Below are 27,730 nucleotides of genomic sequence, written 5' to 3'. Positions count from 1 at the left end.
AATGTGCAGTAAATAAAACTCAATCACAGCTATGCGAGCGCTGTTTGTCCTTCGTCACTGTGGCACACGCTTTTACTTTGAAAGGCAAACTCTGGCACTGTTGCACCTTTCTGTCTGCAAGTCTACGAAAAGTTGTGTGAGGAGTAAAGAGCTGGTGTGAGATTTCATCGTTCACTCCGTTGTTTGAGCTACTTCGTGTGCGCTTAGTGCTGGACCAGCCGGAGCAGAGGTCAGGACGGTGAGCTCTCTGTGTGGGATACGGGAGCAACGAGGAAGCCCCCCTCTTTGATAGAGGTGCTCAGTGTTATACAGTACCAGCCGGCTTTCCCTCGGGGGGTGAGGGGGCATGGTGGGATTTTTTTAGCGGGATGAGAGCCACCAGGGGCCGCGCACACTGGGGATATCCAGGGCGCCTGTAGTGCGCACCCACTGGGAGCAGCGGTGGGGTGGCAGGCTGGTGGTCGGTCCCTTCCTGATGACAAAGCGGGTGGCACATCCGATGAATAACTCGGGAGGAGGTTTCGCCCGGGAGACAAGATGATCGCGGCGTTTTTCCCCTTGAAGAAACTGCGGCGCAACGGCAAATATGTCCTGTTCGGGGCGATCCTGCTGGTCGGAGCTGTGGCCGTCTACAATGAGATGGTCGCTGCAAAAGCATGGAGCAGTGATACCAGTAAGTTTGTGTTCACGACAGCTCCGTACTCAACAAGTGTTGGTGCTTTTTAAAACTTTATCAGTGCATCATTTTAAGACGGCACTGATGCAGCAGGCAGATAAGGGAAAGGCATGCACACAAAAAAAAAAAAAAAAAAGGAAGCATTGCAATAAACTTGCATAAAGATTAGGGCTGCAGTACAATTGAAGGCATCAGGTAGTTGAGCTAAAAATGCACAACATCCCAAGTGTCAAAAGACTGACCACAAAGCAGAAGCTGTGTGTTGAAACAAAATACACATTGTCCATGTTAAACCTCTAACTAACCTAACCAACTATTTAAAATGACACAAAATTAAACCTATTGCAGGAATGTTTTATTGGATTATAATTTACAAAGGTTAATTCTATTTTTCTGGCCATTTATTGAATGTGAAATTACATAAACAATCTGATCACCTTCAATGCAATATGAACCACAGATCTCCTATGTGAGCGTGAACTAGTATATATCCTACATCCACTTTAGCTTTTACCTTTTATATGAATAATGCTGAAGGCACAGGAAATATGAGCCAGCAGCAGGTGAAACAACAGGTCAACTTAAAGAAATGGAGCAGTGTGTGTGTGTGTGAGAGAGAGAGAGGGGGGATGGGGAGGACCGACCACACTCAGGTTTACATTCAAACGAAGTCTCGTCTCACGCTGGGTTACCAAACTTCCTGCCCTTTATTGCGTTTACACCTCAGCTTACCATCTGCTGCATTGTACTCGCACCCAAAGTATAACATCAGGGTGTCACCACACTGGCATGGTTAGAGATGAGAACAGGGAAAATAGTCAGGTTGGTGTCTACCCACAAGGGAGAAATAACAAAACATGACACAGGCATTTTGAACAAAGCTTGACGTGTAAACACATGCCTGAGACCTACATTAAAGGGCTTGCCTATCTACACATTCCTGGGTTGTAGCCCCCTCGTCACGGTGGGTCTTCTCTTGAGGGAAGGACTACATGTAGCCGTCAAACAGAAGTGAAAGAACAATATGAGGATCTAAAAATGTGCTATGGAAGAGCGACAGGTGGGCACATGGGAATATGCCATCATAGTTTCCGGTGCTTGGGGTGACAAAGGGAATCAGAAGGTGTCAGAAGTGTTCATTTAAGTGTTAATGCTAGTTTGGTGCCACAATTATTTTCATCATAACATGCGGTCTAAGACTATTTTGACTAATTGGAATTCCAGTTTTTCCACATTGGATAGTTCCAAGTATCAGCCATACAACTGAAGCGATTCCATGTAACAGTAATTATTTCTCTCATTAAATCATATTCAATCACAAGAGGAGACGACAACAAAACAGCAGACAGTTTTAAAGTATTGAGACAGTTGAAATGTAGATTGTGATTAAGAAGCGCTGCAGTTTGATACAAGGAAGTTGCGCCCAATATTTTGCTCGCAGGGCAGGCTGTTCCAGACAGTGATACACATTTTGGGTTATTTCCGTGGCTCAACAACAGCTCAAATAACTCACACCTAGATGTACAAAGACTTTCCTGTTGGAAGATATTTAAGGTTTATTTTTATAGGGAAGTTGTCGCTATGAAAAATCCATTTCCCTCATTGTATGGACCCAAACCGCAGTCTTTATTACCTCGGCTTGTTTGCAATTCCCATCCACATAACTCTGTTAAAGCTTGCAGGGATGAAATCATACGCAACTAAAATGTGCTTAAATTTAGTACAGTAGTCACATATAAACAAGAAACAGATGGTTGGGCTACATAGGGTGATTCAGTCTGCAGACCTTTCTCAAGTCATCGCAAAGTATAATGACATCTTTACACACAGGCTTTGATTAAATATTGGCTCTTCATTGAGCTCCTAGTATTTACACTTGGTCAACAAATGCTTAAATCATAAAGTCAAAGATCCGGTTCCTCTAAACCAGGATTTGGGCAATCTGCGGCTCGAAGAAGTAAAATTTTCTTTTATTAATCCTCGTAGGGAAATTCATTCTAACTAACCACTGATCCACTGTGCCGTCCTTTCTCAAGTGGCTCCCTGCAGCTTTGACAAAAAATTATGCTGGCTGTGATCTGCAGCGAGAAATTTATCATTATAAGGTGGAAATATGTTTTGCGGCTCTTGACGGGTTATTTGTTTCTTCATTTTTGGCAAAAAATGGCTCTTTGTGATAGTAAAGGTTGATGACCCCTGCTCTAAACTAACTCAGTCAGGTTCCACGTGGAAAGAAAACACCCAGCATAAAGCGTTACTGCTCATGAGGGCATCATCTTTTACACCTTCACTACTGATCTGTTTACAAAGTAAACACTGTGTAGCTCATTGTTCTACTGTACATTGTGTAAATACACCAACATCCTACCGTACAGTCTGCGTGATTCATTTAATAAAAATAATTATAATCCTCTTTGGCTCAGTGCGTCCAAACCAAAACTAGAAGCATTGTCACTGCAAATGTTGTGGTTTCCTTTTGTGCACAGCAACGTAGTAACATGTTCATTACCTGTAAACAGTAGAGAAGAAACTGGCTGACTAAGACTGTCGACACCGGTTACCACAGGAGCGCTCTTAGGCTCGGCTCTGCGTATGCGTCTTTAAGGGATGGCTTGTTTTTCCCACATGTAGGTCACACGGGCACTTAAGAACCAAGATAACTATGAAGGGCTGCAGTTAATAAATGTCCTGATGGAGAAATAGCTGCTTGTGTGTGTACGTGATTGTTATGAGGTGATCCTGTCTACTGGGCACATTTTTGAATCCTTTGGTAGAAAAGTTGTAGTTGAGTTAATGATAAGATAATGGAGAAAAAAAAAAAACAATGGTATTTCAGTGTTTTACTTCCCCATAATTACCAGTTGTATGTTTGACTATGTAAACTGCATATTTGACTGTCTATATTGGATTTAGATAGCGCTTGTTGAACATCCTTCTTACTTGAATTGTCCATCAAAAAAGTGTTTTTGACTGCGTCAGGAGAGTAACGTGAAATAGTTTACCAAAACGTCACATTAATACAATAACCACATGAAAGACCTCCAGTCTCTTTTGTTGGTTAGATGTAATTTTTGTGCCTTGAATGAGGGCAGACAGCCTGTAAGGCCCTAAAGCATTTTTTTCCCTGATTTTTCTTTTTTTTTTTTCATTTCAATTTTGAATCATTGAATTTCACCAAACAAAGCACTGACAGTCATTTTGAAAAAGACTGGAAACAAATGCATTATGAGTGCTGTGGGGAATATTGTGATGAAAAGGCAACAGAAGAAGGGTCAGTAGGAAGACTGGATAAGTGCAGATGGAGATAAAAATATTCCTCTCTTTCTTTTCTTAACCGCTGCTCTAGGATTACTTGTGTTGCCAAAATTGGCTCCCATGTCTCAAGGGTGTGTGTTTGGAGATCTCCACCCTGGTGATAATGACAGACTCCGCAGAGTCCACAAGTACTATAACTCCAATTCACTCACTGACACCACAAACTCATCAAAAACCAAACAGTGAGGTTGTTTTTTAAAATACACACTACCCTATATTTAGAAAGATGACGGACGGAGTTAAAAGGAGTAATAATTGGGTTCTGCTCTGCCAGAGAGCCAACACGGGAGTGCCATAGCAGCTCATTGAGGGCTGTGACTGAGTTGATTTACATTCAGTGGCCATCAGCATTGAATTGGAACAGGGAGTGGGTTGGACTCCTCTGGGACACTGGGCTTCATTGTTCATGCAACGTAATCCCACAATAAATGGATGAAAAAGCATCTTGTATATCGAAGACTGGAAATCTGGTAACACCTGTAGTAGGTGATGTACTTCTAAAGTGCCAAGCTAGTAAGATTTACCACACTGGATGTGACAGTTTATGTAATTTGCAGGAATGTCTTCTGGTCGCAGCAGAACAGCGTATGTGCCAGGTTTTCAGGAGTACTGTTTGAGGTTTGGCTTATCTATCACACAAAAAAATGTGTGTACTTGTACCTCTCCCTCTCAACACACCCTCGCAGTTGAGTCTCTGTTTTAACTGATTTTCCTTGGCCACCAAGAAGCACATCTAGCCGCACGCTATTTTGGTATTAGAATCCATTTTGTTTGGATGCAAAGTCCAGAGGCCAGTGCAGCAACAACAACCTTTTCCACCACCTGGGGAAAATCTCTTTGTGACAGTGTTGTGTGTACAGTCATTGCATATTTGCCTATAAGCCCTGCACTGCTCTGATTGTTTTTACTCACTTCCTCAGGTATGAATCCTGACGCTGATGGCAGCAGCTGGAGGAGAGCCATGTTTGACGAAAGGGTAAGGACGCTGCATGGAAAAAGAAGTAGTAATAGAAAACAGGGTGGTGCAAAGGAGTGTTTGAGCAGGGAGGGGTGGAGGAAAACAAGCTAAAGTTAGTGATTTTGTGTGTGTGTGTGTGTGTGTGTGTGTGTGTGTGTGTGTGTGTGTTTTCCAGGTCAGAAGGGACCATCAACTGGACTCTGTGGAGGATTCAGCTGCTTGGAGCTCCAGCTACACTCCACAACCCTGGAAACCAGAGGTGAGTGTGTGAGTGTGAGTGTGAGTGTGAGTGTGAGTGTGTGTGTGTGTCTGTCCACAATGCCCGGGTGCTTAAACACTCTATCTCACCTCCTCTGAACTCTGAATAACCTGCCCAGGCCTGCCCAATTCCCTCCCCCCTCAGTGCTTTTGCTTATGTGTACACGATATTTCCTGAAGCAGGGTCTGCTTCAGCAACTTCCATTGCTCTGTATTAGGGTCTTCATATTTCCACTATATTAAGCACCACTGTGCTTTGGCCAGTTGCTTGAGCTTCAGATTTCATGTTTGGGGGAAGTTGCTGCTGTGTCTGGCTCTACTGACTGGTGTAACCAAAGTTTATATGAGCATTGTAATACTCCCGGGATAGTGTGGGCGCCCTCTTAGTTATTGGTTAGAGGGTGTTTACACTCTAGAATAAATCGTCTTACCTGTCTAACTATCCAAGTGCTACACCCAGAATATGTCATCTGTCAGTGATTTTTCTAAACAGTCTATTCAAGGGTAGACGTCCCAGTAATATCACCCAAGATTTCTGTTTTATTACAATATTGTATTTACTTTATTTTTGCACCAACGTGATAAAGTACCTCAATTTTTTGGGTTATTTAAGAGAAATTGAATTGCCATCTCTTCATTTAATCTATAAATGTTTTATTTTGTTCAATTTAATTTACAGAAAGGTTACTAAATCATGTTTTTATGGCTTATGCTTGAAATTTGACTTTAACAATTGATTATCAAGATCAAAAAAAGTGACCTGATCTACATAATTCATACCAGTATTACAATGTAAAATTACTAATGCAGAATTATAAATGTTACCTGTATTGCCCACTCCTACTTAATATGTTTTACGTTTAATCAGAGGATGTTAAAAGTTTGTTTACTGTAAATAATATAATAAACAGTCAGTTGCAGTCATATGGGGCAAAAGGTTGAGAAGGTTCTTAATAGTTTGTGTTCTGTTGAAAACAGAACATGTAAATTGATACAGTGCAAGCTGAAGTCTCAGAACATGTGGTGTTTGTCTAAGTCCATTAAATGTCATTGATTGGAAGGGAAGGAATAGATTGCAGCAGAACTATGGTTGAAATAAAATAAGATTGAGCTTAACTCCCGGTCAGGTGGCCTTTGATCACAGACATGGAAAACTGCGGGAAATAGGCTTGTTAAATGATTACAAGCAAAGCCAGTCCAGTGAAACGCTTTGAGTCATTTGTCTAAACCTCAGAGCCTGGGCCCTGCTAACATTTAACTAACCCTGCTGATGACAGCACAGTTAGCTTGACCACTAATGCAATCTGCAATACAGAGGCTTTGGCTCTTACCTGCATTATTCTGCCCTTGTGCTGCAATCAGCACACACAGATCAGATAACATGGCCCCTTTGGCAGATGTCACACAGGTGTATGTTTACAGGACATCTGGGCCTCTGCTGAAACTCGGCTGCTTTTTCATTTACGTGTGTGTGTGTGTGTGTGTGTGTGTGTGTGTGTGTGTGTGTGTGTGTGTGTGTGTGTTCGTTCCAGGGTTTCCTACAGACTTTCATTGAAACAATTAGAGGTAGGGAAAAGACATTTGACTTCGGTGTCCATTGTTGCCCAATTTCTGTGATCCACCCTTCTACCTGTGTATAAATGTGTCTTAAAGGATCTGCTAATAAATAACAGATAAAACTCACTTAACTTCTAGTGATAAACAGGCCTGCAAATAGTTTTGGAGATATCTGACCTAGGTTTTTGCCTCCGCTTAAATTCAGTGGAGGTGAATAGAATTTAATTTGTGGTGTTCAAAACACAGAAAAATTACATTAAAGAATTCAATAACAACACGTTTTTCAGAAAAAGTGCCCCACTTTTGCACAGATGAAATTCCATTCACCTCCATTGTTTTGAGGAGAAGGCAGAAATCTTAAAACCTGAGCAAATTAAACCAAAACTATTACCTAGATACCACTCGAGGTGGTGAAATGCATGTTCTGCAAATTGGGTGACTCGTCACTTTAAGTAGGTCTTGTCAGTACACAGGAAAGAGGGTATAATAGGAGTGAGATGGCAGTTGAAACCAGTAATCCGTCCTTTGTATTGTCAGTGGTATCTCAGGAAGTCTGCGGTTTTAGGTTGCTAACAGGGCTGCACAATTGATGAAATATTATCAGAATTGCAATATGGCCAAGTGTAATATTCCAGGCACAGAACTTAGTTAAATGTGTGACAAACCATTATTATAGTGAAGTACTTTAGTGCTATACAAATGCCCCGGCCTACACATCTTGTTCTCTGGATTTAAGAAAATATGTTTGTTTGGTACAGACCCCAGCAAATGTCACATGATAATGACGTGTGATGCAAAAATTATTGTTCCCACTAATCATGAATCATATCACAATCACAGTATCTGTCAAAATAACCACAATATAATTTTCCTTTACAGCTCTATTTGCTATTCAGACCAGATGGTTAATTGTCTGACTGCTGACTGACTGCAGCACAAACACCCATCATCATCCTCGCTCTCTCTTTTCTTCCTGCAGTATAAGGGACAGGCCAATCTGCACGTCTTTGAGGACTGGTGTGGCAGTTCTACGGCTGACCTCGACAAGAACATGCACTATCCGCTGTATCCTCATGTGAGTCAAACCCTTATCTTCTGAGGTCACTCACTCGTCATTAATTATGTTTCATTTGATCATTTTTAGCCACACCAGTAACATGGCCCAAAGGATGGCAGGATTGGTCTGTCCACCATTGAACATCATACATAAATAGCATTTTAGTTCCAAATCCATGCTAGATGCTATTTCTATACTGTATGTACTACATACTAATCATTATAGTATACTGATCTAGCTGTTAGTATACAAAAATATCAACATACTTTACCATTTTATACTAACAGGAAGAATTTAGCTCAAAGGATTTTGAGCTAAATGCTTTTTTTCAGAAAGCAGTGAAGCCTACATTCAAGATACAAAGATGAGAATTTAGATGATGGATATCTGATTTTGGCTGTCACATAGCTATAGTTATCATTTGTCATCTTCTCATACATGGTTTGTAAAGAATAATGCTGTAATTGTTCAGCTGACTGAAATGTTGAGTGTTTTATGCGGCAAAGACATCCCTTCGCACACTCTGTGTGAGGCAAGGGATGGCAAGCACAGTGTAGGCAAGCACACACACACACGGTTTTCACTCAGAGGGGAATTCTACATCCACGTGCTAGATCCTCATGTCCTGGGACTCAAGATGTAGTCTCCCTTTGAGTAAACATCATGGCTGATTCTTTGCATTTCCCTGCCCTTGCTCTTTCAGTCCAGGACTACAGTGAAGAAGCTGGCCGTCTCTCCTCAGTGGACCAACTATGGGCTCAGGATATTTGGTTATCTACATCCATACGCTGACGGTACAACATGTAGTTTTTCATCTTGTTCCTCTATGTTACCACTCTGAGTACATCTCCCTAAGTCTGTCTGTTGTTGATTTTGTTCCCTTTTTCTCGTCGTCTCTCAGGAGAGTTTGTGTTTGCTTTGAGCTCTGATGACAACTCTGAATTTTGGCTCAGCACAGATGACTCTCCCCTCAAACTGCAGCTGTTGGCATTGGTTGGCAAGGTATGCAAGTCTGTCACATTTTCATGTGGCATAGGGCCATTTCCTCCTGTCTCTGTAATATGTGTTTGCATGTGGGTATCCTTTTTCCAGACTGGCACAGAGTGGACTGCCCCGGGCGAGTTTGAGAAGTATGCCAGTCAGACCTCCAGACCTGTTCGGTGAGTTTACGCCTGATACAAGTATCTTAAGTACTTTCCTCCATCAAGATTATGGTGCGGTTGGTAGATCAAATTTACAGTGGCACTTCCCTCAGGCACTGCAAACCCAACAACTGTCAGATTCTCATTGAAGTATCAAGTATTGTAGAATTTCTAGTTGGTGCACAGATATATGGGATTTCATGTTTTTTCCAGCTGAATCCCATCCACTTACCCACAGGAAGATCATATATATATATATATAGATAAGATCATATCATATAAAACAACACGGACAGAAAAGAGGTTTTCAGAACATTCATCTGTCCTCAAATATGAATTGAGATATGAATTATCTCAACCTTAAGGGATACTCTACCGACTGTACACATGAAGATCAGTTTACTTGTAGTTGGGAGTACTAGTCCTGTTTATACAACAGATCAACAGAAAGAAGCTATTGAGTTGCATTGTGGGTATTTTTAAGAGACTAAAAGTAGTTATATCACAGCGTTTGTCTATTTCAAGTGCCTAATCTTTTTATAGAGGTAGTACCCTTTTAATCACATCAAACCAATGTTCAAACGTAAGCACCTCTAATCTAATAACCCAAGCATAAGCATTTCAATGTAAATATGTATATGCCCTTCTGAGAATTCAGCATTACTGTTAGGACACATGCTAAAAAAAGCTTACTACACTTTCGAGCTGTTTCGTAGCACCATGGCTAGATGCTGGAAAGCTTTGTCACACTGTGTGGGTGTGGTTTACTGAATCTAGGCAGGAAATGTGTGCTACACAACGTAAACCAGTTTGGTGAGTTTCCACCAATGACGGAAAATGTAAATGTCAACAGTTTATTTGCTGTACACATCCAGTGGCCTTTTGTTTGCACGTATTTGAAAAGCAAGCGAAGTAAAGCAAGCAAATCAATATTTACTTAAAGTGTAAGTAAATGTTAATATTCTTAAGATAAGTTAAGATAGGTTGTGTCTGATATATGTATAATGTAGAACTGAATATAAACTTCTACTGACAGGCTGTCTGCTCAGAAGAGGTACTTTTTTGAAGTTATCCACAAGCAAAACGACAGAGGGACTGACCATGTGGAGGTGGCAGTAAGTAGCTGGACTCATATAAAAGTCTTATAAACTGTCCTCTTTTTCTTTCTTTGTCTAGTTTTTTGGTTCCAACTCTCACGTTGGGTCTATCATGCTCACTTTCATGTGCAATGTGAATAATAAAGTGTAAGAGACATGCAGTTCTTTTTGTTTTCACACAGTGGCAACTCTTGGATCGAGACTTTAGGTTCATGGTTATTGAATCGAATCACATCTCCCTCTATGTTAGTAAGTACACAAGAACTCACATTCCTGCTGCCTCAGTGAATCTTTATCAGTCTATAGCTCAGGGTAAATCTCCATCACACGGTGTCTTATAATCCTGTTTGTCTTTGTTATTCTGCAAGGGTGCTCAAACCTGAAGTCAGTGGTTGCACAATAAATACAGTTTTCAGTATTCTTATGCCCTGTGGCTTCATCCCACAGATGAGTCTGCCTTGTTACTGAGTGATGTTGCCCACATACCACAGACGGCTGCAAGCCACCAACATGCCCCCACAAAACAGCACAGCGCTGCAGCAGACATGCTGGGTAAAGATCCCCGAGACACTCTCTACCAAGGTGAGAGACGTCTCTGTTGTTCTATTTTTGTGCTACTCAGTCATCAATCACTCCTCCATTGCAAATATTGTGTAACTAATTTCCTCCTGCTGAATGCACAAAGTAATCTTGTTTCAAATCTGCATGTTCTGTTTGTTCACAGTGCCTTTGATAAACAGCAAGTTCCTACAAGGTGTTCTGCCTGACTGCTCGTACCAACCTAGCTACACGATCAAAGACTTCCCTCTGCTCCGCTACCAGGGACTGCAGTTTGTATGTGTTTATATAGTTAGTTTATTTTATTTACATTCATACTGTTTTCTCCAGTTCACATTATTCTTCAGAGCTCATTATTCACACATTAAAGGTCCTGAATACAGTGTATTGGAATTAGAGGAATTAGAGAACCATGTTTAAGATAACTAAATAGCACTGAGCAACAAAAACATGTCTTTTGTTTTTGTTGCCCGAGCGTGACAAAAGAAGCTTTTTTCCATTTTTAATGGCCCTCTCTTATTTTGCTCCTCGCTTTTATTTGCTCCTGTTTTATTGAGCAGTGTTGTCTGTTTGTGGAACTTTAATTATGCCAGCATACCTAATGGATTTTGAGGACCAATTTAATGGGAATCAACATATGCTGCACCCATTAGAGAAAACTTTTAGCCGCACAACTTCTGATTTCTCTCAGCTGATTTTACGATCTCTATTGTTCAAGTCTCATTATTAGTCACTTTGCAGTGACTTCCTGGAGTCTCTGCCGGTTGCCTGGCAATGTCATAGTGACGTCAAGACCCTAGGATGTCACTGCAGGGGCACATAACCCCGCAAGACCACAACATGTAGTTTTTACACTTCGGTTTTTGTACGATTTAAACAAACAGGATATAACGTGTTAATTAGGGAACTTGACAGATTTTTGTACCTTTGGGCAGTGTCAGACTAGCTGTTTCCAGTCTTTATGCGAAGCTAAACTGGCCACAGCGGTGGAATGTATATTCAAGGGCTACTTAAGTGGAAATTTGAGGTTCTTTTCTCTTTATGCCACTTTCTTCTTCTTGTCCGCTACAGTACAGAGTGACATATTGTACTTTTTAGTTCATTACAAATATTTGACAGCTTTTGTTACTAGTTCCTAGTTAAGTTTAGTTTAGTTTAAAAACTACTAAACTTTTTGCACACAAAAAATAAATTCAACCCAACTGTATATACAAGTACAACTGGAACAATTAGTTGATTAACTGATTAGTTGAATGACAGAAGATTAATTGGCAATTTTCATATGAAACATTTTATGTTTCAAGGTTTCACTTTGGGCTCTGGGTAATTAAAATAACATTTCTCACTATTACTATAACCATTAAAATAATGAGCAGATTAATCTGTAAGTAAAATAAACATTAGTTGTAGTCCTGTACAAATAAGTAGGTATGCACCGATATGTCGGCCAAACATCGATATCGGCCGATATTTACCTGTTGTCACATAAACACACATCTGCACTGGCTGTATGTTGTGTTGGTCATTTCTAACTCGGACATTGGAAAAATAATACCTCCATTTTCTAACAGTGTGACCAAATTACACTCAAATAGCGATGTGCTCAATGCAGCAGCACGAATAATGAGCTGCTGTTCAGTTCATGCATCTTGGATTAGAAGAGAAATAGACTGAGCTGCAACAAGGCAGAGATGCTTATCTTTGTTGAATAATTTTTTTCCCTGCACAAGAGGGTGAATAAATAACAACAAAAAACATCAGCATCAGCTGCTGGACAAATTGTTATTTTAGACATCAGTATTGGCATTGGCCCAAAATTTCCCAATCGGTGCATCCTTACAAAATTGATTTAGCTCCACCTCTACCAACTGCAACAGTAAAATGCAGCTTTTACATTAATGCATAAGTAACAATTATCTAAAAATAGAATAACAGTCACAGAGGACATATTTCTGCACTTTTATATTAAGTCCATTTCCCTGATTATACTTTACATACCTCCACCACCAACTAACGCGTTGCCGGCTGTGGCTTTGTATGTAACGGACAGATATGACTCAGCTCTGCACTCACCTGTTTGGTTGTATAAACCTTATTATTCAAGATCTCATCAGTCTCATAGCTTTAACATGTAATTTCATTTCAACTCCCCAGGTCCACATGTCCTACATCTACCCCAATGACTACACCCGACTCACACACATGGAGACACAGAACAGCTGCTTCTACCCCGAGAGCCCCTTCTACATGAAGATGTGAGACCTCACATTCTATACTAAATGAAAATACATACAGTAGGATAGAGCAGAATTAGAATTGGTGATACAGTGTTGCCAACAGAGGGTGTTGTATCCTTTTTAGTGTACTGTGAATCCTTAACACAGCAGAAGAAGAAAGTTTTGTTTGTGTCCCGTGTTATTGTAACGTGACATCAAATTCCTTTAAAATCTTTTAATGATTTTGTGTTTTGTTCTCTTGTCTGCAGGTTCGGTTTCTCTAGATACATGAGACTAGACCGTCCTGATATGCAGGAAAAGGGAAACGCAGGCAGAGGTATTTTGAACTTTCCTTTTCTTTACAAAGAGAAATGTAAAGGGTTTTGTATTGTGTCAGTTTGTAACACTCTCATTTTCTGTTTCTGGTGAATGTTAGATTTTGGTTTCGAGAGGAGAAAATCGGTGCAAGATGAGGAAGAGGACGAGTTTGACAATGAAGCCTTCCAACGAGAAAAGGAAATCAGACCAGAGCAGATGGATAACGGCCTTTTTCCAGACTATGGTGATGATTATGATGATTATGCTCAGAGACGCAGACGCAAACTCTTCTCCTTAACCATGCAAAAAACTAACAACATGCCAACGAACAACTCTAACACAAGACTGCTCGTAGATGAGCTGCAGAGGAGGCAAAGGAAAGACAGTGTCCCGCAGCCTGATCCGGAGCCTCAGACAGCCGGTGAGCCTCTGCAGTCAGTGCCAACACAAGCCTCAAAACATCCCCAGCTCCTGCTACAGAACAGGACAGAGTTAAAACTAGAGGGCCCAGTTAAAAAAGTAGAACAGATAAAACCAAAAGGAAAGTTGAGACCAGCAAAGAGACAAAAACTCAAATCAGTAGCGACAGCTGGGCGACCAGGAAAGGCAAATCCACCGATACCAGTGGACAGAGAGCAGCTTAAAGCAAAAGAACGACTAGTGGTCCCGTCAGACCAGCTGAATTCTAAACAGCATCATATCCAGAGGTCACGTAAAATGAACCATACCCAAATACAGAAACTCAAAGGCTCAAAGCTTCAACCCTTGGAGAGGGAGGCTCCTCTGCCTGGAAAACCTGCAGTGGTCAAACAGCGGAGGTTTGTAACCAGACAAATTGAGATCCAGCCAGCTGCCAACAAGCCCCTTACAACTCCTAAGAGGGAAGACTCTTTAGTAAGGCTAAATCAGAGGGACACAGATAGCAAAAAACGCCTCAGGGATAAGGAGATCGAGAAGAATATGCCTCTACAAGTGGATGTAGAAAGTAGCATCCACAAAGTGAAGATGATCGCTAAAGGCAAAGTGGACAAAAAGTGGTCGGATACAGAAGGAGAGGAGGAGCAGGCAGGGAAGGAAGACGAGGTTCACAACAGGGCTGTGAACAGGAAACACATCGGAGAGGATGAGAGAGACTCTCTATGGGGACCAGGGACAGACTTGGAAGGCACGGATGATGAGGACCTTACTCCTGCACCGGTGTTTGACACTGAGGTCAACTGGAGCCAGACCTTCCAAGTCAACCACCTGGACCTTCAGGCGCAGCGATCGGATTGGATTGACCTGCACTGCAACGTCTCAGGCAACCTGCTGCTCCACTCCAGTGACGCTCTGCCCATGGTCAAGGCTTTTATGGACCAACTCAATGAAAAGAACCATGGGTAAGTATTTGTATGCCTGTGCGTCACCTGAATCATCAGATGCATTTATGGCAGGAAAGTGTTTTTTCCATAGTAAGAGATCTGGAATTAGTGAAATGTAGAACCTTAATCTCTGGTTCCTAATTGTTTTGGCTTGTGACCCCTTAAAATTAGGCTGACCCCTCTAACATGTTGCATTTCTCTTGAGTTGCCATACTTAATAAAATAAATGGATAAACTATTTTGATAATTGATTAATTAGCTTAGTTGATTGACTTTTTTTTTTACAGATTTTTATACTTACTATGACAATAAACTGAATATCTTTTGGTTTTGGACTGTTTATTGTACAAAAGAAGACAAATAAAAACATCACCGTGGGCTCTAGTAAGTTAAGATGGACTTTTTTGCTGACATTGTTGGACATTGAGAAAATATATACCTACATGCATGTCTGTGAGTTGTGAACTGGCATTCTCGAATTGTTGAATTGAAATCATTAAGAGGCTTGTAGAGGTAAAAGTATTTCACTAGAAAAGACACAAACATTAGCGAGAATACTATACATTCCTTTCCTGTTTTATTATCTCACTCACATTTATTTTGGGATCCCTTGGTGGGGCCCTGACCCCTAAGTAAAAATGAATGCCTGCATGTCAGTCCTGAACTTTGACAAACTATTAAAGAAAAAACAGCTATGTCAAGAATTTCTCTTGCAATAAATCCTCTGTTATTTTTTTATGGTTTTGCAGTATTTTTTTAAAACACACCGCACTTCCCGTATAATTAAATAGCCCTTATAATCATGTGCATATATACTACGTATTTGTTTTGCCGCACATTTCACCCTTTTTATTCTCTCTGTCCTTGCAGGCGGTTCACATTGGTGCGTGTGGTTAACGTGGTGAAGCGCGTGGACGGGGTCCAGGGCAGCCGCTACCTCCTGGAGCTGGAGCTGAAAGATGTGGACGGCCAGCTGCTGCGCCTTTCGCACTACATCTACACTCTGATTCGCTACAGCAGGCGTCGCAGCAAGGAATTCGGTTTCCAACGGTCAAAACCTCAGCTGGTGCTGTGTAACCCAGTGGGCTTCCGCTGGAATCCTGTTGCCACTGTCCACTTCATAGTACCGGGTACACCCACCTTTTAGCCATGTTCATAACAGCCATTACTTTCACCAACTCCTTCTTTTTCTTCTTTGTCCTTTGCTGTGCTTCTTTAGGTGTGTCAGCTTTTGTTTTGACTTTCTCTATTTACAAAAACATTCATCATCACTCAGGTGTACACATTACTTTTCACCATGAGTTTGGAAAGTTTATTAAAATAACATAGGATTAACCTCAATAGGTTTAACACTCAATCCCCTGTAGGATGTCCAATATTGACATTAGTAGGCATGTCCCAACTACAGAATCAACATTTCATCACTCAGAGAAAGAAAGGCATCTGTCATGTGTTTCAGTGTCAGATTCAATGTTGTGTAAAGAGTCAGACCTCAGCGGAGCTATTGAAAAAAAAATCTTTTTTAAGAGCGATCTATAGCAGTCTCTAAAATATGTTCGCTAATAAACACTCAAGGGGAACTGAATATGGCTGTTTTTGTCTTTTTATGCATTACCTAAACAACTGATGTTCGTCTGCACTTCTCTCTCAGTGAAGAACCAGGCTCGGTGGGTGCAGCAGCTGATTGCTGACATGGAACAGCTCTTCAGAGAAACTAGAGACACCAACTTCAATCTCATCATCACCGACTTCAACAGCACTGACATGGACGTGAGGAAGGCTCTACAGAAATCCTCCCTCCCCAGGTGCATGTTTGTGCTTCACTTTTACAGTGAACCTGAACTTCTGAAGCTTATTACAAAGGATGTTATGCATGTACTATAATTGTGCCTGTGGAATTGAGCAGGTACGAGTATGTGAAGCTGGGTGGAAACTTTGAGCGGTCTGCTGGTCTGCAAGCAGGTGTCGACCTGATAAGTGTGAGTATCGCATCCTCACTTAGAAATAGCATTTAGATATTAAGTACAAATTAGTACAAAGTAGCATAAATATTAAGTGATTATTAATAAATCTTTATGTCTTTCTCTTCTCATTCTCCCGCAGGATGACCACAGCATTGTGTTTCTTTGTGACCTCCACATCTACTTCCCTCCCTCCATCATTGATACCATCAGGAAGCACTGTGTGGAGGGATACATGGCCTTTGCTCCAATAGTCCTGAGACTGGACTGCGGCGCTACACCATTAGAGGCCAGAGGTAGACGCAGATAAATCTTTATTTTGAATTTTTATGGCTAAAGGTTATAAATGTGAAAGTATTTTCTTCAGCCATACTGTAATACAAAAATTTTTTAGCTGCCATTTCAAGCCTTTTGGGGTCCTTTTTGCCTTTACATGCCTGCATTTGTGCACATATGGGACAGATTGCTGTACATTCTCCTTCTACTCTTCCACTGGTTCTTTGTTGATTCAGGGATTCAGCCTTAAACAAGCAGGGCGGGCGGGCGGGCGGGCGGGGGGGGGGGAATCTACACAGCAACCACCTCCAAATCTGTTTTTCTTGCATTGACATGTGGATTAATAGCTTCTTGCCTGCAGCCACACACACAAATAAGCTCTACTGGCTACACCTGTTTTTGTGAATCGTGGCATCCACTAATGCCAGGTTGTAACACGTGCCACATTAATATGAGATCTTAACACAAGAGTTGCTGTGGTAAGATGTACACTGCGTGACCCACTCAACATAAAGAGATGTAGAACAGAACTAGTAAAAACAAACGTCTTTAAATGAACATTGCCATTAAAATGTGAAAACACTTTTTCTGGAGAAGTGTTGATGTGAGACATTTCATTTTTATGAAAATGTGACTATGTTGCAGGATACTGGGAGGTCAATGGCTTTGGTCTGCTGGGGATCTATAAGTCCGATCTGGACACAGTCGGAGGAATGAACACCAGGGAATTCACAGACCGTTGGGGAGGAGAAGACTGGGAGCTCCTCGACAGGTGCGTTGTTTCTACATGTCACTTAATCAACAGACTTGTTTGTTACTACAAAGTTTAGTACTAGTTTTTGTTTGCATTTGTCTTCATTTAAAATCTTCCTCAGCTTAGACTCAGCTCCTGGTTGTCGGTTGGCATAGTAACGTGACATGCTTTGTGGCACACTAAGTTTTCCACATACAAAGTGCTTGATGTGATTAAACTTCCGCAAATTATCATCTGAATCTGAATAAGCTTTAAAGTGAGGTTTAGCTCATTATTTAGCTGTCTGGCCCACAACTTCACTGTTTTTGTTCACTCTCACTGCTCATAGCTTTATTTTTGGCCACAGCAGGCAGATGTTTTTCAGTGAAAAAGCTCTAAAAAAAAAACCCACTGTACAATATTGGCTCAGAAGACTGACACAGTTAGCATTAACATAGTGGAACATTTAGCAGCTATAGAGGCAGAAATATACTTCAGGAATTGGTAGAGACCAAAAGACAGAGCTAACAGAGTGAATATTGGACTTAACATTCATCAAGTGGCTGGAAACACTTCAAATGAAAGATAATGTTGCTCTGTAACTGCTGGATGTGTAAATAGGCAACTGTTTGCTCACAAGTTCATCATATCAACCTAAAAGATGGTGATTTGTCACAACTGGTTTCCACTTTCAAGTGGCCAAAACAAAATTGGTAATTTCCGTTCATAAACGGAACAACAAAAACATTCATTGAACTTTCATTTACTGTATTTAGTGACTAGTTTCTACATGTCACCCTGAGGGCAGGGGCTGCAATGCCAGGTGCCAACTGCTCATCAAGAATTAAATAATCCCATTCACACACACTCACACATTTTGAGGTTCAGTATCTTCCCCAAGGACACATCAACATGCAGCTTTAATAAGTTTGACAACCACTGCCTTAAAGGCTGACAGAATGAAAAGTAAGTAAACAACCTCTCCTTTTTGTTCTCTGTCCCAGGATCCTCCAGGCAGGGCTGGAAGTGGAGAGGATCTACTTGAGGAACTTCTTCCACCACTATCACTCCAAACGTGGCATGTGGAACCGGCAGATGTCGCCCAGACACAGGTGACCTTGTTCCGCCATGACCACAGTCGCCGCGGTTACAACCACGGCAACCAGAGCACTTTAAGGCCGGAGCATTATTCCTGCTACATATTTGTAATACCTGCTGACCGAAAGAGAGGGTTACAGAGGATGATGACACCGGACGGGACACTGTCCTCAGTCTGTGAAACGGCAGGGTACAAGTGGCAGCAGTGAAGGTTGTTGCTAAGGAGATACTACTGATTGACTTTATTTCACTGGATGTACTTTTGACTACTAAAAGGGTACTGGTTGATGAGTGCCACTGTGTGATATTGCATATGAAGAGACTGTGGTGCGCCACGATGATTTGCCTGACTGACCTGATCCAAAGGAACTGATATTATCCAAAGACAAAAACGTAAATTAAATGACACACTCCGAAGATGTATACTCACAGTCGTATATATCAAAAAGATCACACGTCTTGCACATGAGTCTTAACTGAAAAAAAACATTTTGTTTTGTTTGTCTTTGACTACAGATTGTGTTTGTGGTAAACACAGCCGTATTTGTCATGTTGTAAATTATGAAAAACTTTATATTTATTATATCAATGTTTGTAGGATTTTATTTTTCATTTGAGTTTAATGTTATTTCTACAAACAGTAATATTTCAGACAAGTGTACCTCAGTTTGCTGTTGAGTGCCCTCCCTATTTGTTCTCATTCATATTAATTGTGCCTTCTGTTGTGACTGTTATTCAGGTACTGGGTTCACATAGGGCTGTTTTTAACAGACGAGTTAGGAAAAGCCTTAAACTGGAATAATAATGATTAATTATTACAATATTTAAGGGATTTTCATGATTGTAGCATTTAGTTTCATCAGAGAAGGAGTCAGTTCAACAGGCAACATATTACAGACATATGAAACAGTAATCAAATATCACAAAAACACAAACATTGCATTCATGTTAGTTTTTGATATTTCTCCCTACACTGCCACCTAGCAAAGGTAATAGTTGAAAGTAGAGCTGCAGCGATTAGTAGGTTTTCAGCCTCTCGAATGTTGAGATTTCCCACTTGTCTCAGTTTTCGATCATTAAATGGAATATCTTTGGGTTTTGCACTGACAAAATAAGACATTTAAAGACTCTGAGAAATGGGGGTGGACAATTTTTCACTATTTTCTGACATTTTATAGACCAAGCGATTAATTGATTAATCTAGAAGAGATTCTGCAGCATAATTGATAATGAAAATAATAGTTAGTTGCAACCCTAGTTCAAAGGTTCCTGTGCTGAAAAAGTTTGGTTTTAAACATGACGGGCTATTGAACATGTCTGTGTAAATACAGCATTAAGGGGCATTTTAGTCAGTAACTTTTAATGCTGCCAGCTCTTGTTGTTTTTATAGATCTACCTGCTGAATTTATTAGTTTGTTTTTTCAAAAGAATAATTGTTTTGTTGAATCTCAAAACCTAGTCAGGAAATGTGGTTAGTGAAAAATCTTTATTGTGTTTATAATATTGTTCTATTGTTATTTAAGACAAGGGCAGCATTTTATGATTGTTAACATTCCGGTTTAACAACTTGTTGTGCCTTTCTTTGTCTTCTGACATTGATACAGGTTGAATCGTTTTCACTTGTCATGTGCGATTAAAAACAAAACACAATCCTGGCCTGAAACCAGACCACTGGCAAGAATTGTGTGATGTTTTTTCTTTCCCTTTTTATGTTACGGAGGCATTGGCCCATTTGGTTTCTGGTTTGGCCGGAATGCTAGATGCTTTCCCCTTTCATCTTTTACAACTACTTCATCTCTAACTGTATTGTTTTTAGATATACCTCATCCCTCTCTTTGTGTTGGGAGTCAACCTCTGCCTTATTGTACGGTTCTGGAGTCTCTACTCTCAGGGACAGTTTTTCCATGTTACACTGCCTTGACAAATCTGAGGAATAAATCTATTTTGCCTTCCTTTTGATTTCATGTACTTTTTAAGAGTCATATGTTTTGCAAATAGTGGACTCAGACAAACTTCAAGAATCCCAACTGATATTATAAAACTGAGGTTTTCTGGCTATTAATTGTATGTTTATGACTTTAAATAACAAAACCACAAAAACTAGAATGAATGATAAGAGGTTATCACAGTGTGTGAAACAAGATTCAAGATCACCATTGTTGAGTTTAATTTGCGTATTCTGACTTTAAATTGACTGATCACTTTGGTCTATGGCAGGGGTCAGCAACTTTTACTATCAAAAAAACATCTGTCTGGAGCTACAAAATTAATTTCTTTAATTTGATTATTTCTCTATTTTCCTCCTATAAAGGGTTGAGCCAGTACTCGGCCGAAACAAGTATTCGCTACGTGTAATGTAATTTTTATCATCATAACTATTTATCAGTATCATCAGAATCATCAGAGTCATCAGAGTGTCAATATCTATTTTCTACTAAACAGTAAATATAAAATTTGCTCTGCAAATGGCTCTCTTACTGAGTGATCAAAAACATTGCATTTGCATATTATTATTATATTTACCCACCTGAAAGAATAAATAATAATAGTCGCTGGTCTGCAGTGGCTTTACTTAATGTCCCGGTAACTGTCAACTGAAGAACGCAGCTCCATTTTTACTCCTGTTGTTTAATGGGTGTCTGTAAACATGCAAAGGGCATAACGCATAAATACTATATACTAATATAATTAATTAATACAATTATATACTATTAACATAATACTATATATATAGTATTGTACACAGTCCTATGCAAACGACAACTGACATTTTGACCACCAAGTTCTGCAGTTTTATAACCTTTCATTCAGTTTTTCCACTGTAGAATTCACAGGAGATGTAAATTGACATGTGGCTTATTAACACATCTTTAGTATTCATCACATTCAGCAGTGTCAGAACAGCACACATGCAGCCAATGGCAGAAAATGCCACCAATGTTATCAGGACAATAAAAGGACAATTAATCTCCCTGTGTGTGGGTCTTTTGCTAATTTTCTACCTGAATGTTAAGCACGATATATATGTATTACTAAATCTCTCCAAAATATAGTCCAATTACAGTCAAAGGTAATCACAGTATAGTGATTATATTCTGTCATGGGTTCCTGCAGTTTGAGGAGTCCTGCAATTAACTGCGGATGATTGAAGGGCTCAGATACAGAGGGGTTTCTGAGGTACCATGGATGTGTTAGCAAACACTCTTATCTCAATAGGGCAACTTAAGAGAAACACAAGAAGCAGTAAGGACCATAAGCTTTTACAGTTGTGATGAAAATGCTCTACTTACTAAGAATAACAGTCTGACTGTGCCCTGGCATTCACACAAGCACATACTGTATTTGCGCAGATGCTCATGTGCACTCATAAATTCCTTGGAGGCTGCAGACTCCGTCCCGTCACCCTCCATCATTCAACCTTTGTCTTACTGACACTCTTTGATGTCAGTTCAAGGACAGAGTGTGTGTGAGATGGTGTTTACTGTTTATTCTTGTAGAGGAATTCATTCCAGTCAAGAGGAGGGGGTAAGTATATCCTTGGTCTGACAGAAAATATCTCTGGTGTTTTGTCACTGTAAGTCTATGGCATAGCTTAGCGGAGACACTGTAGATGCAAAAACAGCTTCAGTATCCTTTTCGTGACAAAGGATAATGTCAAGAGCGTTGCAATTACAAATAAAATTCAATCTGTACAATATTTAAGTCAGTTTAAATCCCACCAATATTAAACTTGTTCTGTGCTGCAGCATTAGAGTAGAGGCTACATTTAGTTTATCGTGAATATTGGTAAGTGCAACAAAAGGAAAGGCAATATGTAAACATTTATTGTATTCTTTTACACAACAGCATTATCAGGCAGTAATATACTGTGTATTCACAATGCTATTTTACAAGTGGTCTACTTGACAACAGAATAAAAACTACATTGATTTGAAAGTCATGCGTATTATTACACTGTTACCAAAACAACTTCTAAATGCAGAAAAAAAAAACTGCCAAAGACTAAGTTTTGTGCAGGAAGTACTGTTGTGAGGCAAACCTACAGTCACTCTACTGTTTATATTTCACTGCTGAGGTTCATCAAACATGAGCCTTCAAGGCATACCGTCATTTCAATTCTTTTAAATTGTGCATTTTGTTATACTATTCCAATTTGAATTTGGTTCTTTCTATATAAGATCATGCATCAAACATCTTCTTCCTGCCCTCCATACCAGACATGGCCTCCACATTCTTACGCCAGTCACCCACCTCCAAGTTCAGCTCCTGAAGAAACAAAACACACACACAAATGTTATGTTTTTGCAGTTTAAAAAAAATGTTGGATACCTGTATATCTGCTTGAGTAGCCGTACCTTCTCTTGTTTGATATCCTCTTTCTTTACAGACTTGAGGTTTGCCCTCAGGTCCATGGAGCCCTTGTTTTTGGATCCAAAGAGAGCCTTCAACATCTCGTCTGCTGACACTCTCACCTTCCTCAGAGCTGGCTTCTTGAACTTCCCTCCAAGGTCCTGCACCTTTAGATTCAATTCATTGATCTAGAGACGGTGAAAAGCTTAGCTGGTGACTTTTTTGTTAATAAGGAACCCTTTTTATATATGTACTACTATTTCAATGTTTTTCATTTAAATCCTCTGTGTCATGGTGAACGACATACATCTCTGTTGTTCTTGATGACTTTGGCCTCATAATCGTACCGCTCCTCATCCACCTTATCAATCTTTGCATGGATCTGCTTACACAATTTCTACAAAAAAACAGCACAAATGTTACCAGAAAAAGATTCTCTTTTATAGTTTTAGTCTTCGGGGCCATAACCTGGTATGCTTTACTGTGTGTTTTCTGTCTCACCTGCATTTCGTCCATGTTTAAACCAGTAAGCTGCAATGGTGGAAGCTTCTCTCCCAGGTAGCGAACTTTCTCTTCCTCTCTTGCAGCCTTCTCTGCCTCCAGCTGTTCCGTTGCACGAGTCAGCAAGAGGATCTGGATGAGTCAAAATTATAATGGAGATTAGTATGTGACACTTTGGTGCATAGTCAGCACATGGTGTTTGTAAGGAAATAAGTTAACACATGCAAGTGTTTACCTTCAAAGAGAGCTTTCGGGAGGCCGAAATCTTGCTTTTGGGCTGTAAATAATACAAAATATGACATATATCACACCTGACCTTTTAGCCATAAAGATGCAACTTAAATATACCTGCAATAGCTAAAATAAGTTCCTAGTTTCGTACCTCTTTTTAAAATAGCTGCTCACTCACTATTTGCCTCTCACTAGACAGCAGCAGTATATACTGCTCAGTATTTAGCTATGAAAAGAGTTAATTTTTCTTGTCTAAATGAACATCTCCTTACTCTGCAAATGTTCAAATAAATACATCTGCCCATACGACACTGAACAAACCTTTAGTTTACTATTTACAGTATTTAACCTTTTCTACTTCAAAACCTGGTAAAATCAAAAGGAAAGCAACACAACAACATGGTGCTTGTGATATTAAATTAGATAAGCAAGCAAATAGCTCAGTTCATGCTCTATACACCTTTTTAAAAAATTATTGGGGGGCTTTTATTGCCCTAAATGGATAGTGACAGCTGAGAGAGAGGGGATGACACGCAGCACAGGTCAGAGTCTAACCCATGGCCGCTGCAGCAAGGACTTGGTACATGGGGCGCCAGGGGCCCAAACTCTATTCATCTTTTAAGCCTGAAATTATTAATAAGGTCATAGCTTAATTATTATTATCATTATTTCTTTGTGTTTGTTGTACTGATCTTTGTAAAGAAGGAAATATATAATGTAATTACATGAAAGGAAAGGGGTAATGTGTCCATATGAAATAGTACCATTACAGTATAAACATGATAATATAGAATTCAGTTTATATTTTAAACATTGCATCCTATTTTGTCGCGAGATAGCCCCTTTCGTTTCTCCCAGTGAAGCTGTTAAGCAGAGTGAAAAGATTCAGTCATTAACATATGCAAACACGTATCTACGATTATTCATAAACACATTGTCAGTTCAAATAAGTAGCCTATTACTACCTTTGCCTCTGCCTTGGGGGCCATGGGTGCTGGTGTGTACTGAGGAGAAAGCAATAAAGAGAAGGATTTTAAGGTACATTAAACATCAAACTCTAACGGTATTCACATTGATTTAGGTTAGATAACATGGTAAGACATGCAGGCTTTAACTTACATAACTGTGATGGCCATGTGGAAACAGATACAAGATTAAACAAGAGAAACTGTTATTATTCTGAGACAAAAATGATTCATAGGGCAATAAACACTTTGGAAAAATTAGCTTTTAAGCTTGTGTGATGACAGAACTTACTCATCAGACATAGTTGAACCTTTGAGAGAGAAAAACAGGATGCTGTTAGATTTGAAAAAGAAAAACAGTCCAGCAATAAACAGAAAATGAGACCTCCAGTATCAGAACATGCATCAATGTAAAAGCAGAATGGATTTAACAGCAGTTTGCTTATGTATGTCAGACTTATGCACCAAAGATCCTCTATTGTGAAGATGAATCACTCCACTGACTCTTCAGGTTCTTTGCATCTGTGTGTGTGTGTGTGTGTGTGTGTGTGTGTGTGTGTGTGTGTGTGTGTGTGTGTGTGTGTGTGTGTGTGTGTGTGTGTGAACCCAGCATTCATTTTAAGATTTCCCTCTTTCCTCAGAATACAAAGCCAACACTTCCTTATCCTCCAGGATCAATTCTTCATGTATGTTTACAATCCATACTGTAATTTTGCTATGTTTGTCGTTTTCTGTACACACAACATTTACTGCATGTCTGTTCGTCCTGGTAGAGGCATCGTTCCTCTGTTGCACTTTTCCTGAGGTTTCTTCCATTGTTTAGTTTTTTGGAGTCTTTCTTTATCTGAATTGAGGGTCTAATGATAGAGGGTGTTGTATGTTGTACAGACTGTAAAGTCCCTTGAGGCAAATGTGTGATTCTGTGACATTGGGCTATGAAATCTGACTTAACTTGTGGTGTAAGCCACTTCACTAACACAGTGAAAGTAACAGCACAGTTATATTCTGCTTTCATAAAAATCTGGTTTGATTTCTGGTTGGGTTTTAATAAAAAGATCATCAATTCCTGTAAAGAAATACATCTTGTAGCTCTGAATGTTAATATTTGTTCCCACGTTAGACGTTTTTTGATCCAGACAGATCTCAAATGATGTCAAGAGGAAGCAGGATGACATCTGTGGTACCTTGAAAGAAGGACCTAGTGAGATGTCTTCTCTTTTCCCAGCTACTCTAATAGCTGGCCTTGTGACGCCTCCCACCTCTCAGTCAGAAATTATTGGTTGGTCACCAGGATTAACGGGAAAGCTCCGCTTGTTAACTCAACAACTCTTCACTGACAGATGTGATTATTGCCTTTGTTGGAAAGTATAGGGTCCTATTAACAATCAAAATGGATCCCAGTCCAACAACTAAAATAAACCGTTTGCCTAATGTTCATCCAAATCCTGGACTGTGTCCCCTGAGAGCAATAACAGAAAACACTTTTACAATATTCCTCACAGTGTACCTGTGTATGTAACACATTTATGAACTTGTATGAGTCCCTGTTGCCCTAATTTTTAATATGCAGACACTTTTGAGCATAGCCTACTGCAGCTAAAGACAAGACCAACATACATGATTGTTGTGTCTGTTACTGTTGCTTCACAGCAGATGTCATGCTGATATTTAATAACCTTTCTGGTGCTATGTCTGGCATCCTCACAATGTGGTGCACCCCCTCAGTAACTATTAAACACATATATCCAAGGTACCTCAGCTCTGTGGCGCTTTGAGCTAAATGCTAACTTCGGCACGTTAACATGTGAAAATGCTGACATGCTGATATCTAGAAGGTATAATGTTAACATGTATACTCAGTTTAGAAAGCTAACATTTGCCAATTAGGACAAAACATAAAGTACAGGTGAGGCTGTCAGTAGTTTTACAGGTAGTCCTGTTTAGTCATAAGGTTTTAGAAAAATGTACATGTTGACCTGGAGATAACACAAGAGGAAAAGTCAGGGGATCATTAAAGTTATGACAATTCATCCTGAGGAGGACATAAATGTGTGTACCAAATTTAATGGAAATTCATCCAGTAGTTGTTGAGAGATTTTACTAGATGACCTTGTGGTACCTAGAGTAAAGGTCAGGGCGTTCACTAATGTCAGAAGTATTCATCATCTGGGAGTCATGAATGTCTGAACAAAAATTTGGACAAATTCATCCAGTAGATGTTAAGATATTATATAAGATAAGTCAAGTCTTTAGCCTGCTGCTGCCATCTGCTCAATGTGTTGAATAATGATGAAAAAGCAGTATTACACAACCTTCCCAAGCATCAAAGTTTTTATCATCCATAAATAAAACAGAAATTGAAATAAAATTATTCAAATCTGTGTGTATCTGACACACAATAAGATGAAATTCAGGCCAAGAATAGCAAGAAACAACAAGTGACTGTTGTAAAGAGCATTTCTTCAGTTTTGTTTAAATGTATTACCACTGGGATATGTGCACCAGCTCTGTGTAATATGACCACTGCGCAGATTTGAACAACAACACTAAAGGTTCAACCTGCAACATTCATCCATTCTTCATACCTGTATTTTGTTTTTCAGGGTAACAAACAGGCTGGAGTCCCAGAATGCATTGGGAGAAGACAGGTTATGGTCTACTTCACCTGACTTATGCTTTGATGTGAGGTAATAGTACCACTGTAACCACAGAACTAATATTTCTCTTATTTCTAATGGGTTTGTTACATGTTTATGTCGCATTACCAGGAAAACACGTCATGATCTGGCATCACTCTAAAGATGAGACGAGTTTAAGTCACATATGTTTGTTTGAACTGAAAACAGAATACATTTACATGCATGTGACTAAATAACTTCCAGGTCAAAATGTGTACATGCTTTGTGACATGATCAAAATGTATAAAGGATGATGTAGAACATAAATATTGGTTCAATGTTTATTTTTTTCTTTATAGCACATAGCTGTTACCAGGTTGGAAAGTTCTGACCTTCATGGTGTCACCCTCCTCTGACATGCTTCATTTCTGGGAGAGTGATGATATGTTTTGTGGGCCTACACGAACAAAAGCATGTTGTGTTT

The 27,730-nt window shown here is 39.8% G+C and overlaps 2 protein-coding genes across 3 annotated transcripts; one reads left to right on the top strand and one right to left on the bottom strand.

Moving 5' to 3' along the window:
• Nucleotides 1-162: 162 nt before the first annotated feature.
• b4galnt3b (beta-1,4-N-acetyl-galactosaminyl transferase 3b) lies at nucleotides 163-20,533 on the top strand. 2 transcript variants are annotated; one of them, XM_051383519.1, is made up of 20 exons: nucleotides 163-673; nucleotides 4,912-4,967; nucleotides 5,125-5,208; nucleotides 7,744-7,839; nucleotides 8,525-8,615; nucleotides 8,723-8,823; nucleotides 8,914-8,981; nucleotides 10,000-10,078; nucleotides 10,243-10,309; nucleotides 10,508-10,642; nucleotides 10,785-10,894; nucleotides 12,773-12,873; nucleotides 13,104-13,171; nucleotides 13,271-14,531; nucleotides 15,384-15,643; nucleotides 16,165-16,318; nucleotides 16,420-16,492; nucleotides 16,617-16,770; nucleotides 17,396-17,522; nucleotides 18,488-20,533. In XM_051383519.1, the coding sequence occupies exons 1-20, from the start codon at nucleotides 538-540 to the stop codon at nucleotides 18,597-18,599; spliced, it is 3,333 nt and encodes a 1,110-aa protein (XP_051239479.1). In that variant the 5' UTR covers nucleotides 163-537; the 3' UTR covers nucleotides 18,600-20,533. The 2 variants fall into 2 exon arrangements, with proteins under 2 accessions (XP_051239479.1, XP_051239480.1); XM_051383520.1 differs by lacking the exon at nucleotides 5,125-5,208.
• A 1,856-nt stretch (nucleotides 20,534-22,389) lies between these two features.
• tnni1c (troponin I, skeletal, slow c) lies at nucleotides 22,390-25,048 on the bottom strand. The gene is made up of 7 exons (XM_051383524.1): nucleotides 24,917-25,048; nucleotides 24,629-24,667; nucleotides 23,668-23,709; nucleotides 23,433-23,564; nucleotides 23,239-23,328; nucleotides 22,937-23,119; nucleotides 22,390-22,847 (listed from the first exon to the last, which is right to left on the bottom strand). Exons 2-7 carry the CDS (start codon nucleotides 24,650-24,652, stop codon nucleotides 22,761-22,763), a joined length of 558 nt encoding a protein of 185 aa, XP_051239484.1. The 5' UTR covers nucleotides 24,653-24,667; nucleotides 24,917-25,048; the 3' UTR covers nucleotides 22,390-22,760.
• Nucleotides 25,049-27,730: the final 2,682 nt, after the last annotated feature.

Source organism: Dicentrarchus labrax, unplaced genomic scaffold (assembly GCF_905237075.1).
Source record: "Dicentrarchus labrax unplaced genomic scaffold, dlabrax2021, whole genome shotgun sequence".
In the NCBI taxonomy this organism is placed as follows: Eukaryota; Metazoa; Chordata; class Actinopteri; family Moronidae; genus Dicentrarchus; species Dicentrarchus labrax.
This window is presented reverse-complemented; position numbering and strand designations above follow the sequence as displayed.

Bases quoted from the DNA above. Each gene is read 5' to 3' on its own strand.
- b4galnt3b (XM_051383519.1), top strand. From the start codon at position 538: ATGATCGCGGCGTTTTTCCCCTTGAAGAAACTGCGGCGCAACGGCAAA. The intron at 8,982-9,999 runs GTGAGTTTACGC...TTCTACTGACAG, and splicing joins CAGACCTCCAGACCTGTTCG to GCTGTCTGCTCAGAAGAGGT. The intron at 10,643-10,784 runs GTGAGAGACGTC...GTTTGTTCACAG, and splicing joins CCGAGACACTCTCTACCAAG to TGCCTTTGATAAACAGCAAG.
- tnni1c (XM_051383524.1), bottom strand. From the start codon at position 24,652: ATGGCCCCCAAGGCAGAGGCAAAG. The intron at 23,565-23,667 runs GTAAACACTTGC...TGACTCATCCAG, and splicing joins CCCGAAAGCTCTCTTTGAAG to ATCCTCTTGCTGACTCGTGC. The intron at 23,329-23,432 runs GTGAGACAGAAA...GTTTTTTTGTAG, and splicing joins TAAACATGGACGAAATGCAG to AAATTGTGTAAGCAGATCCA.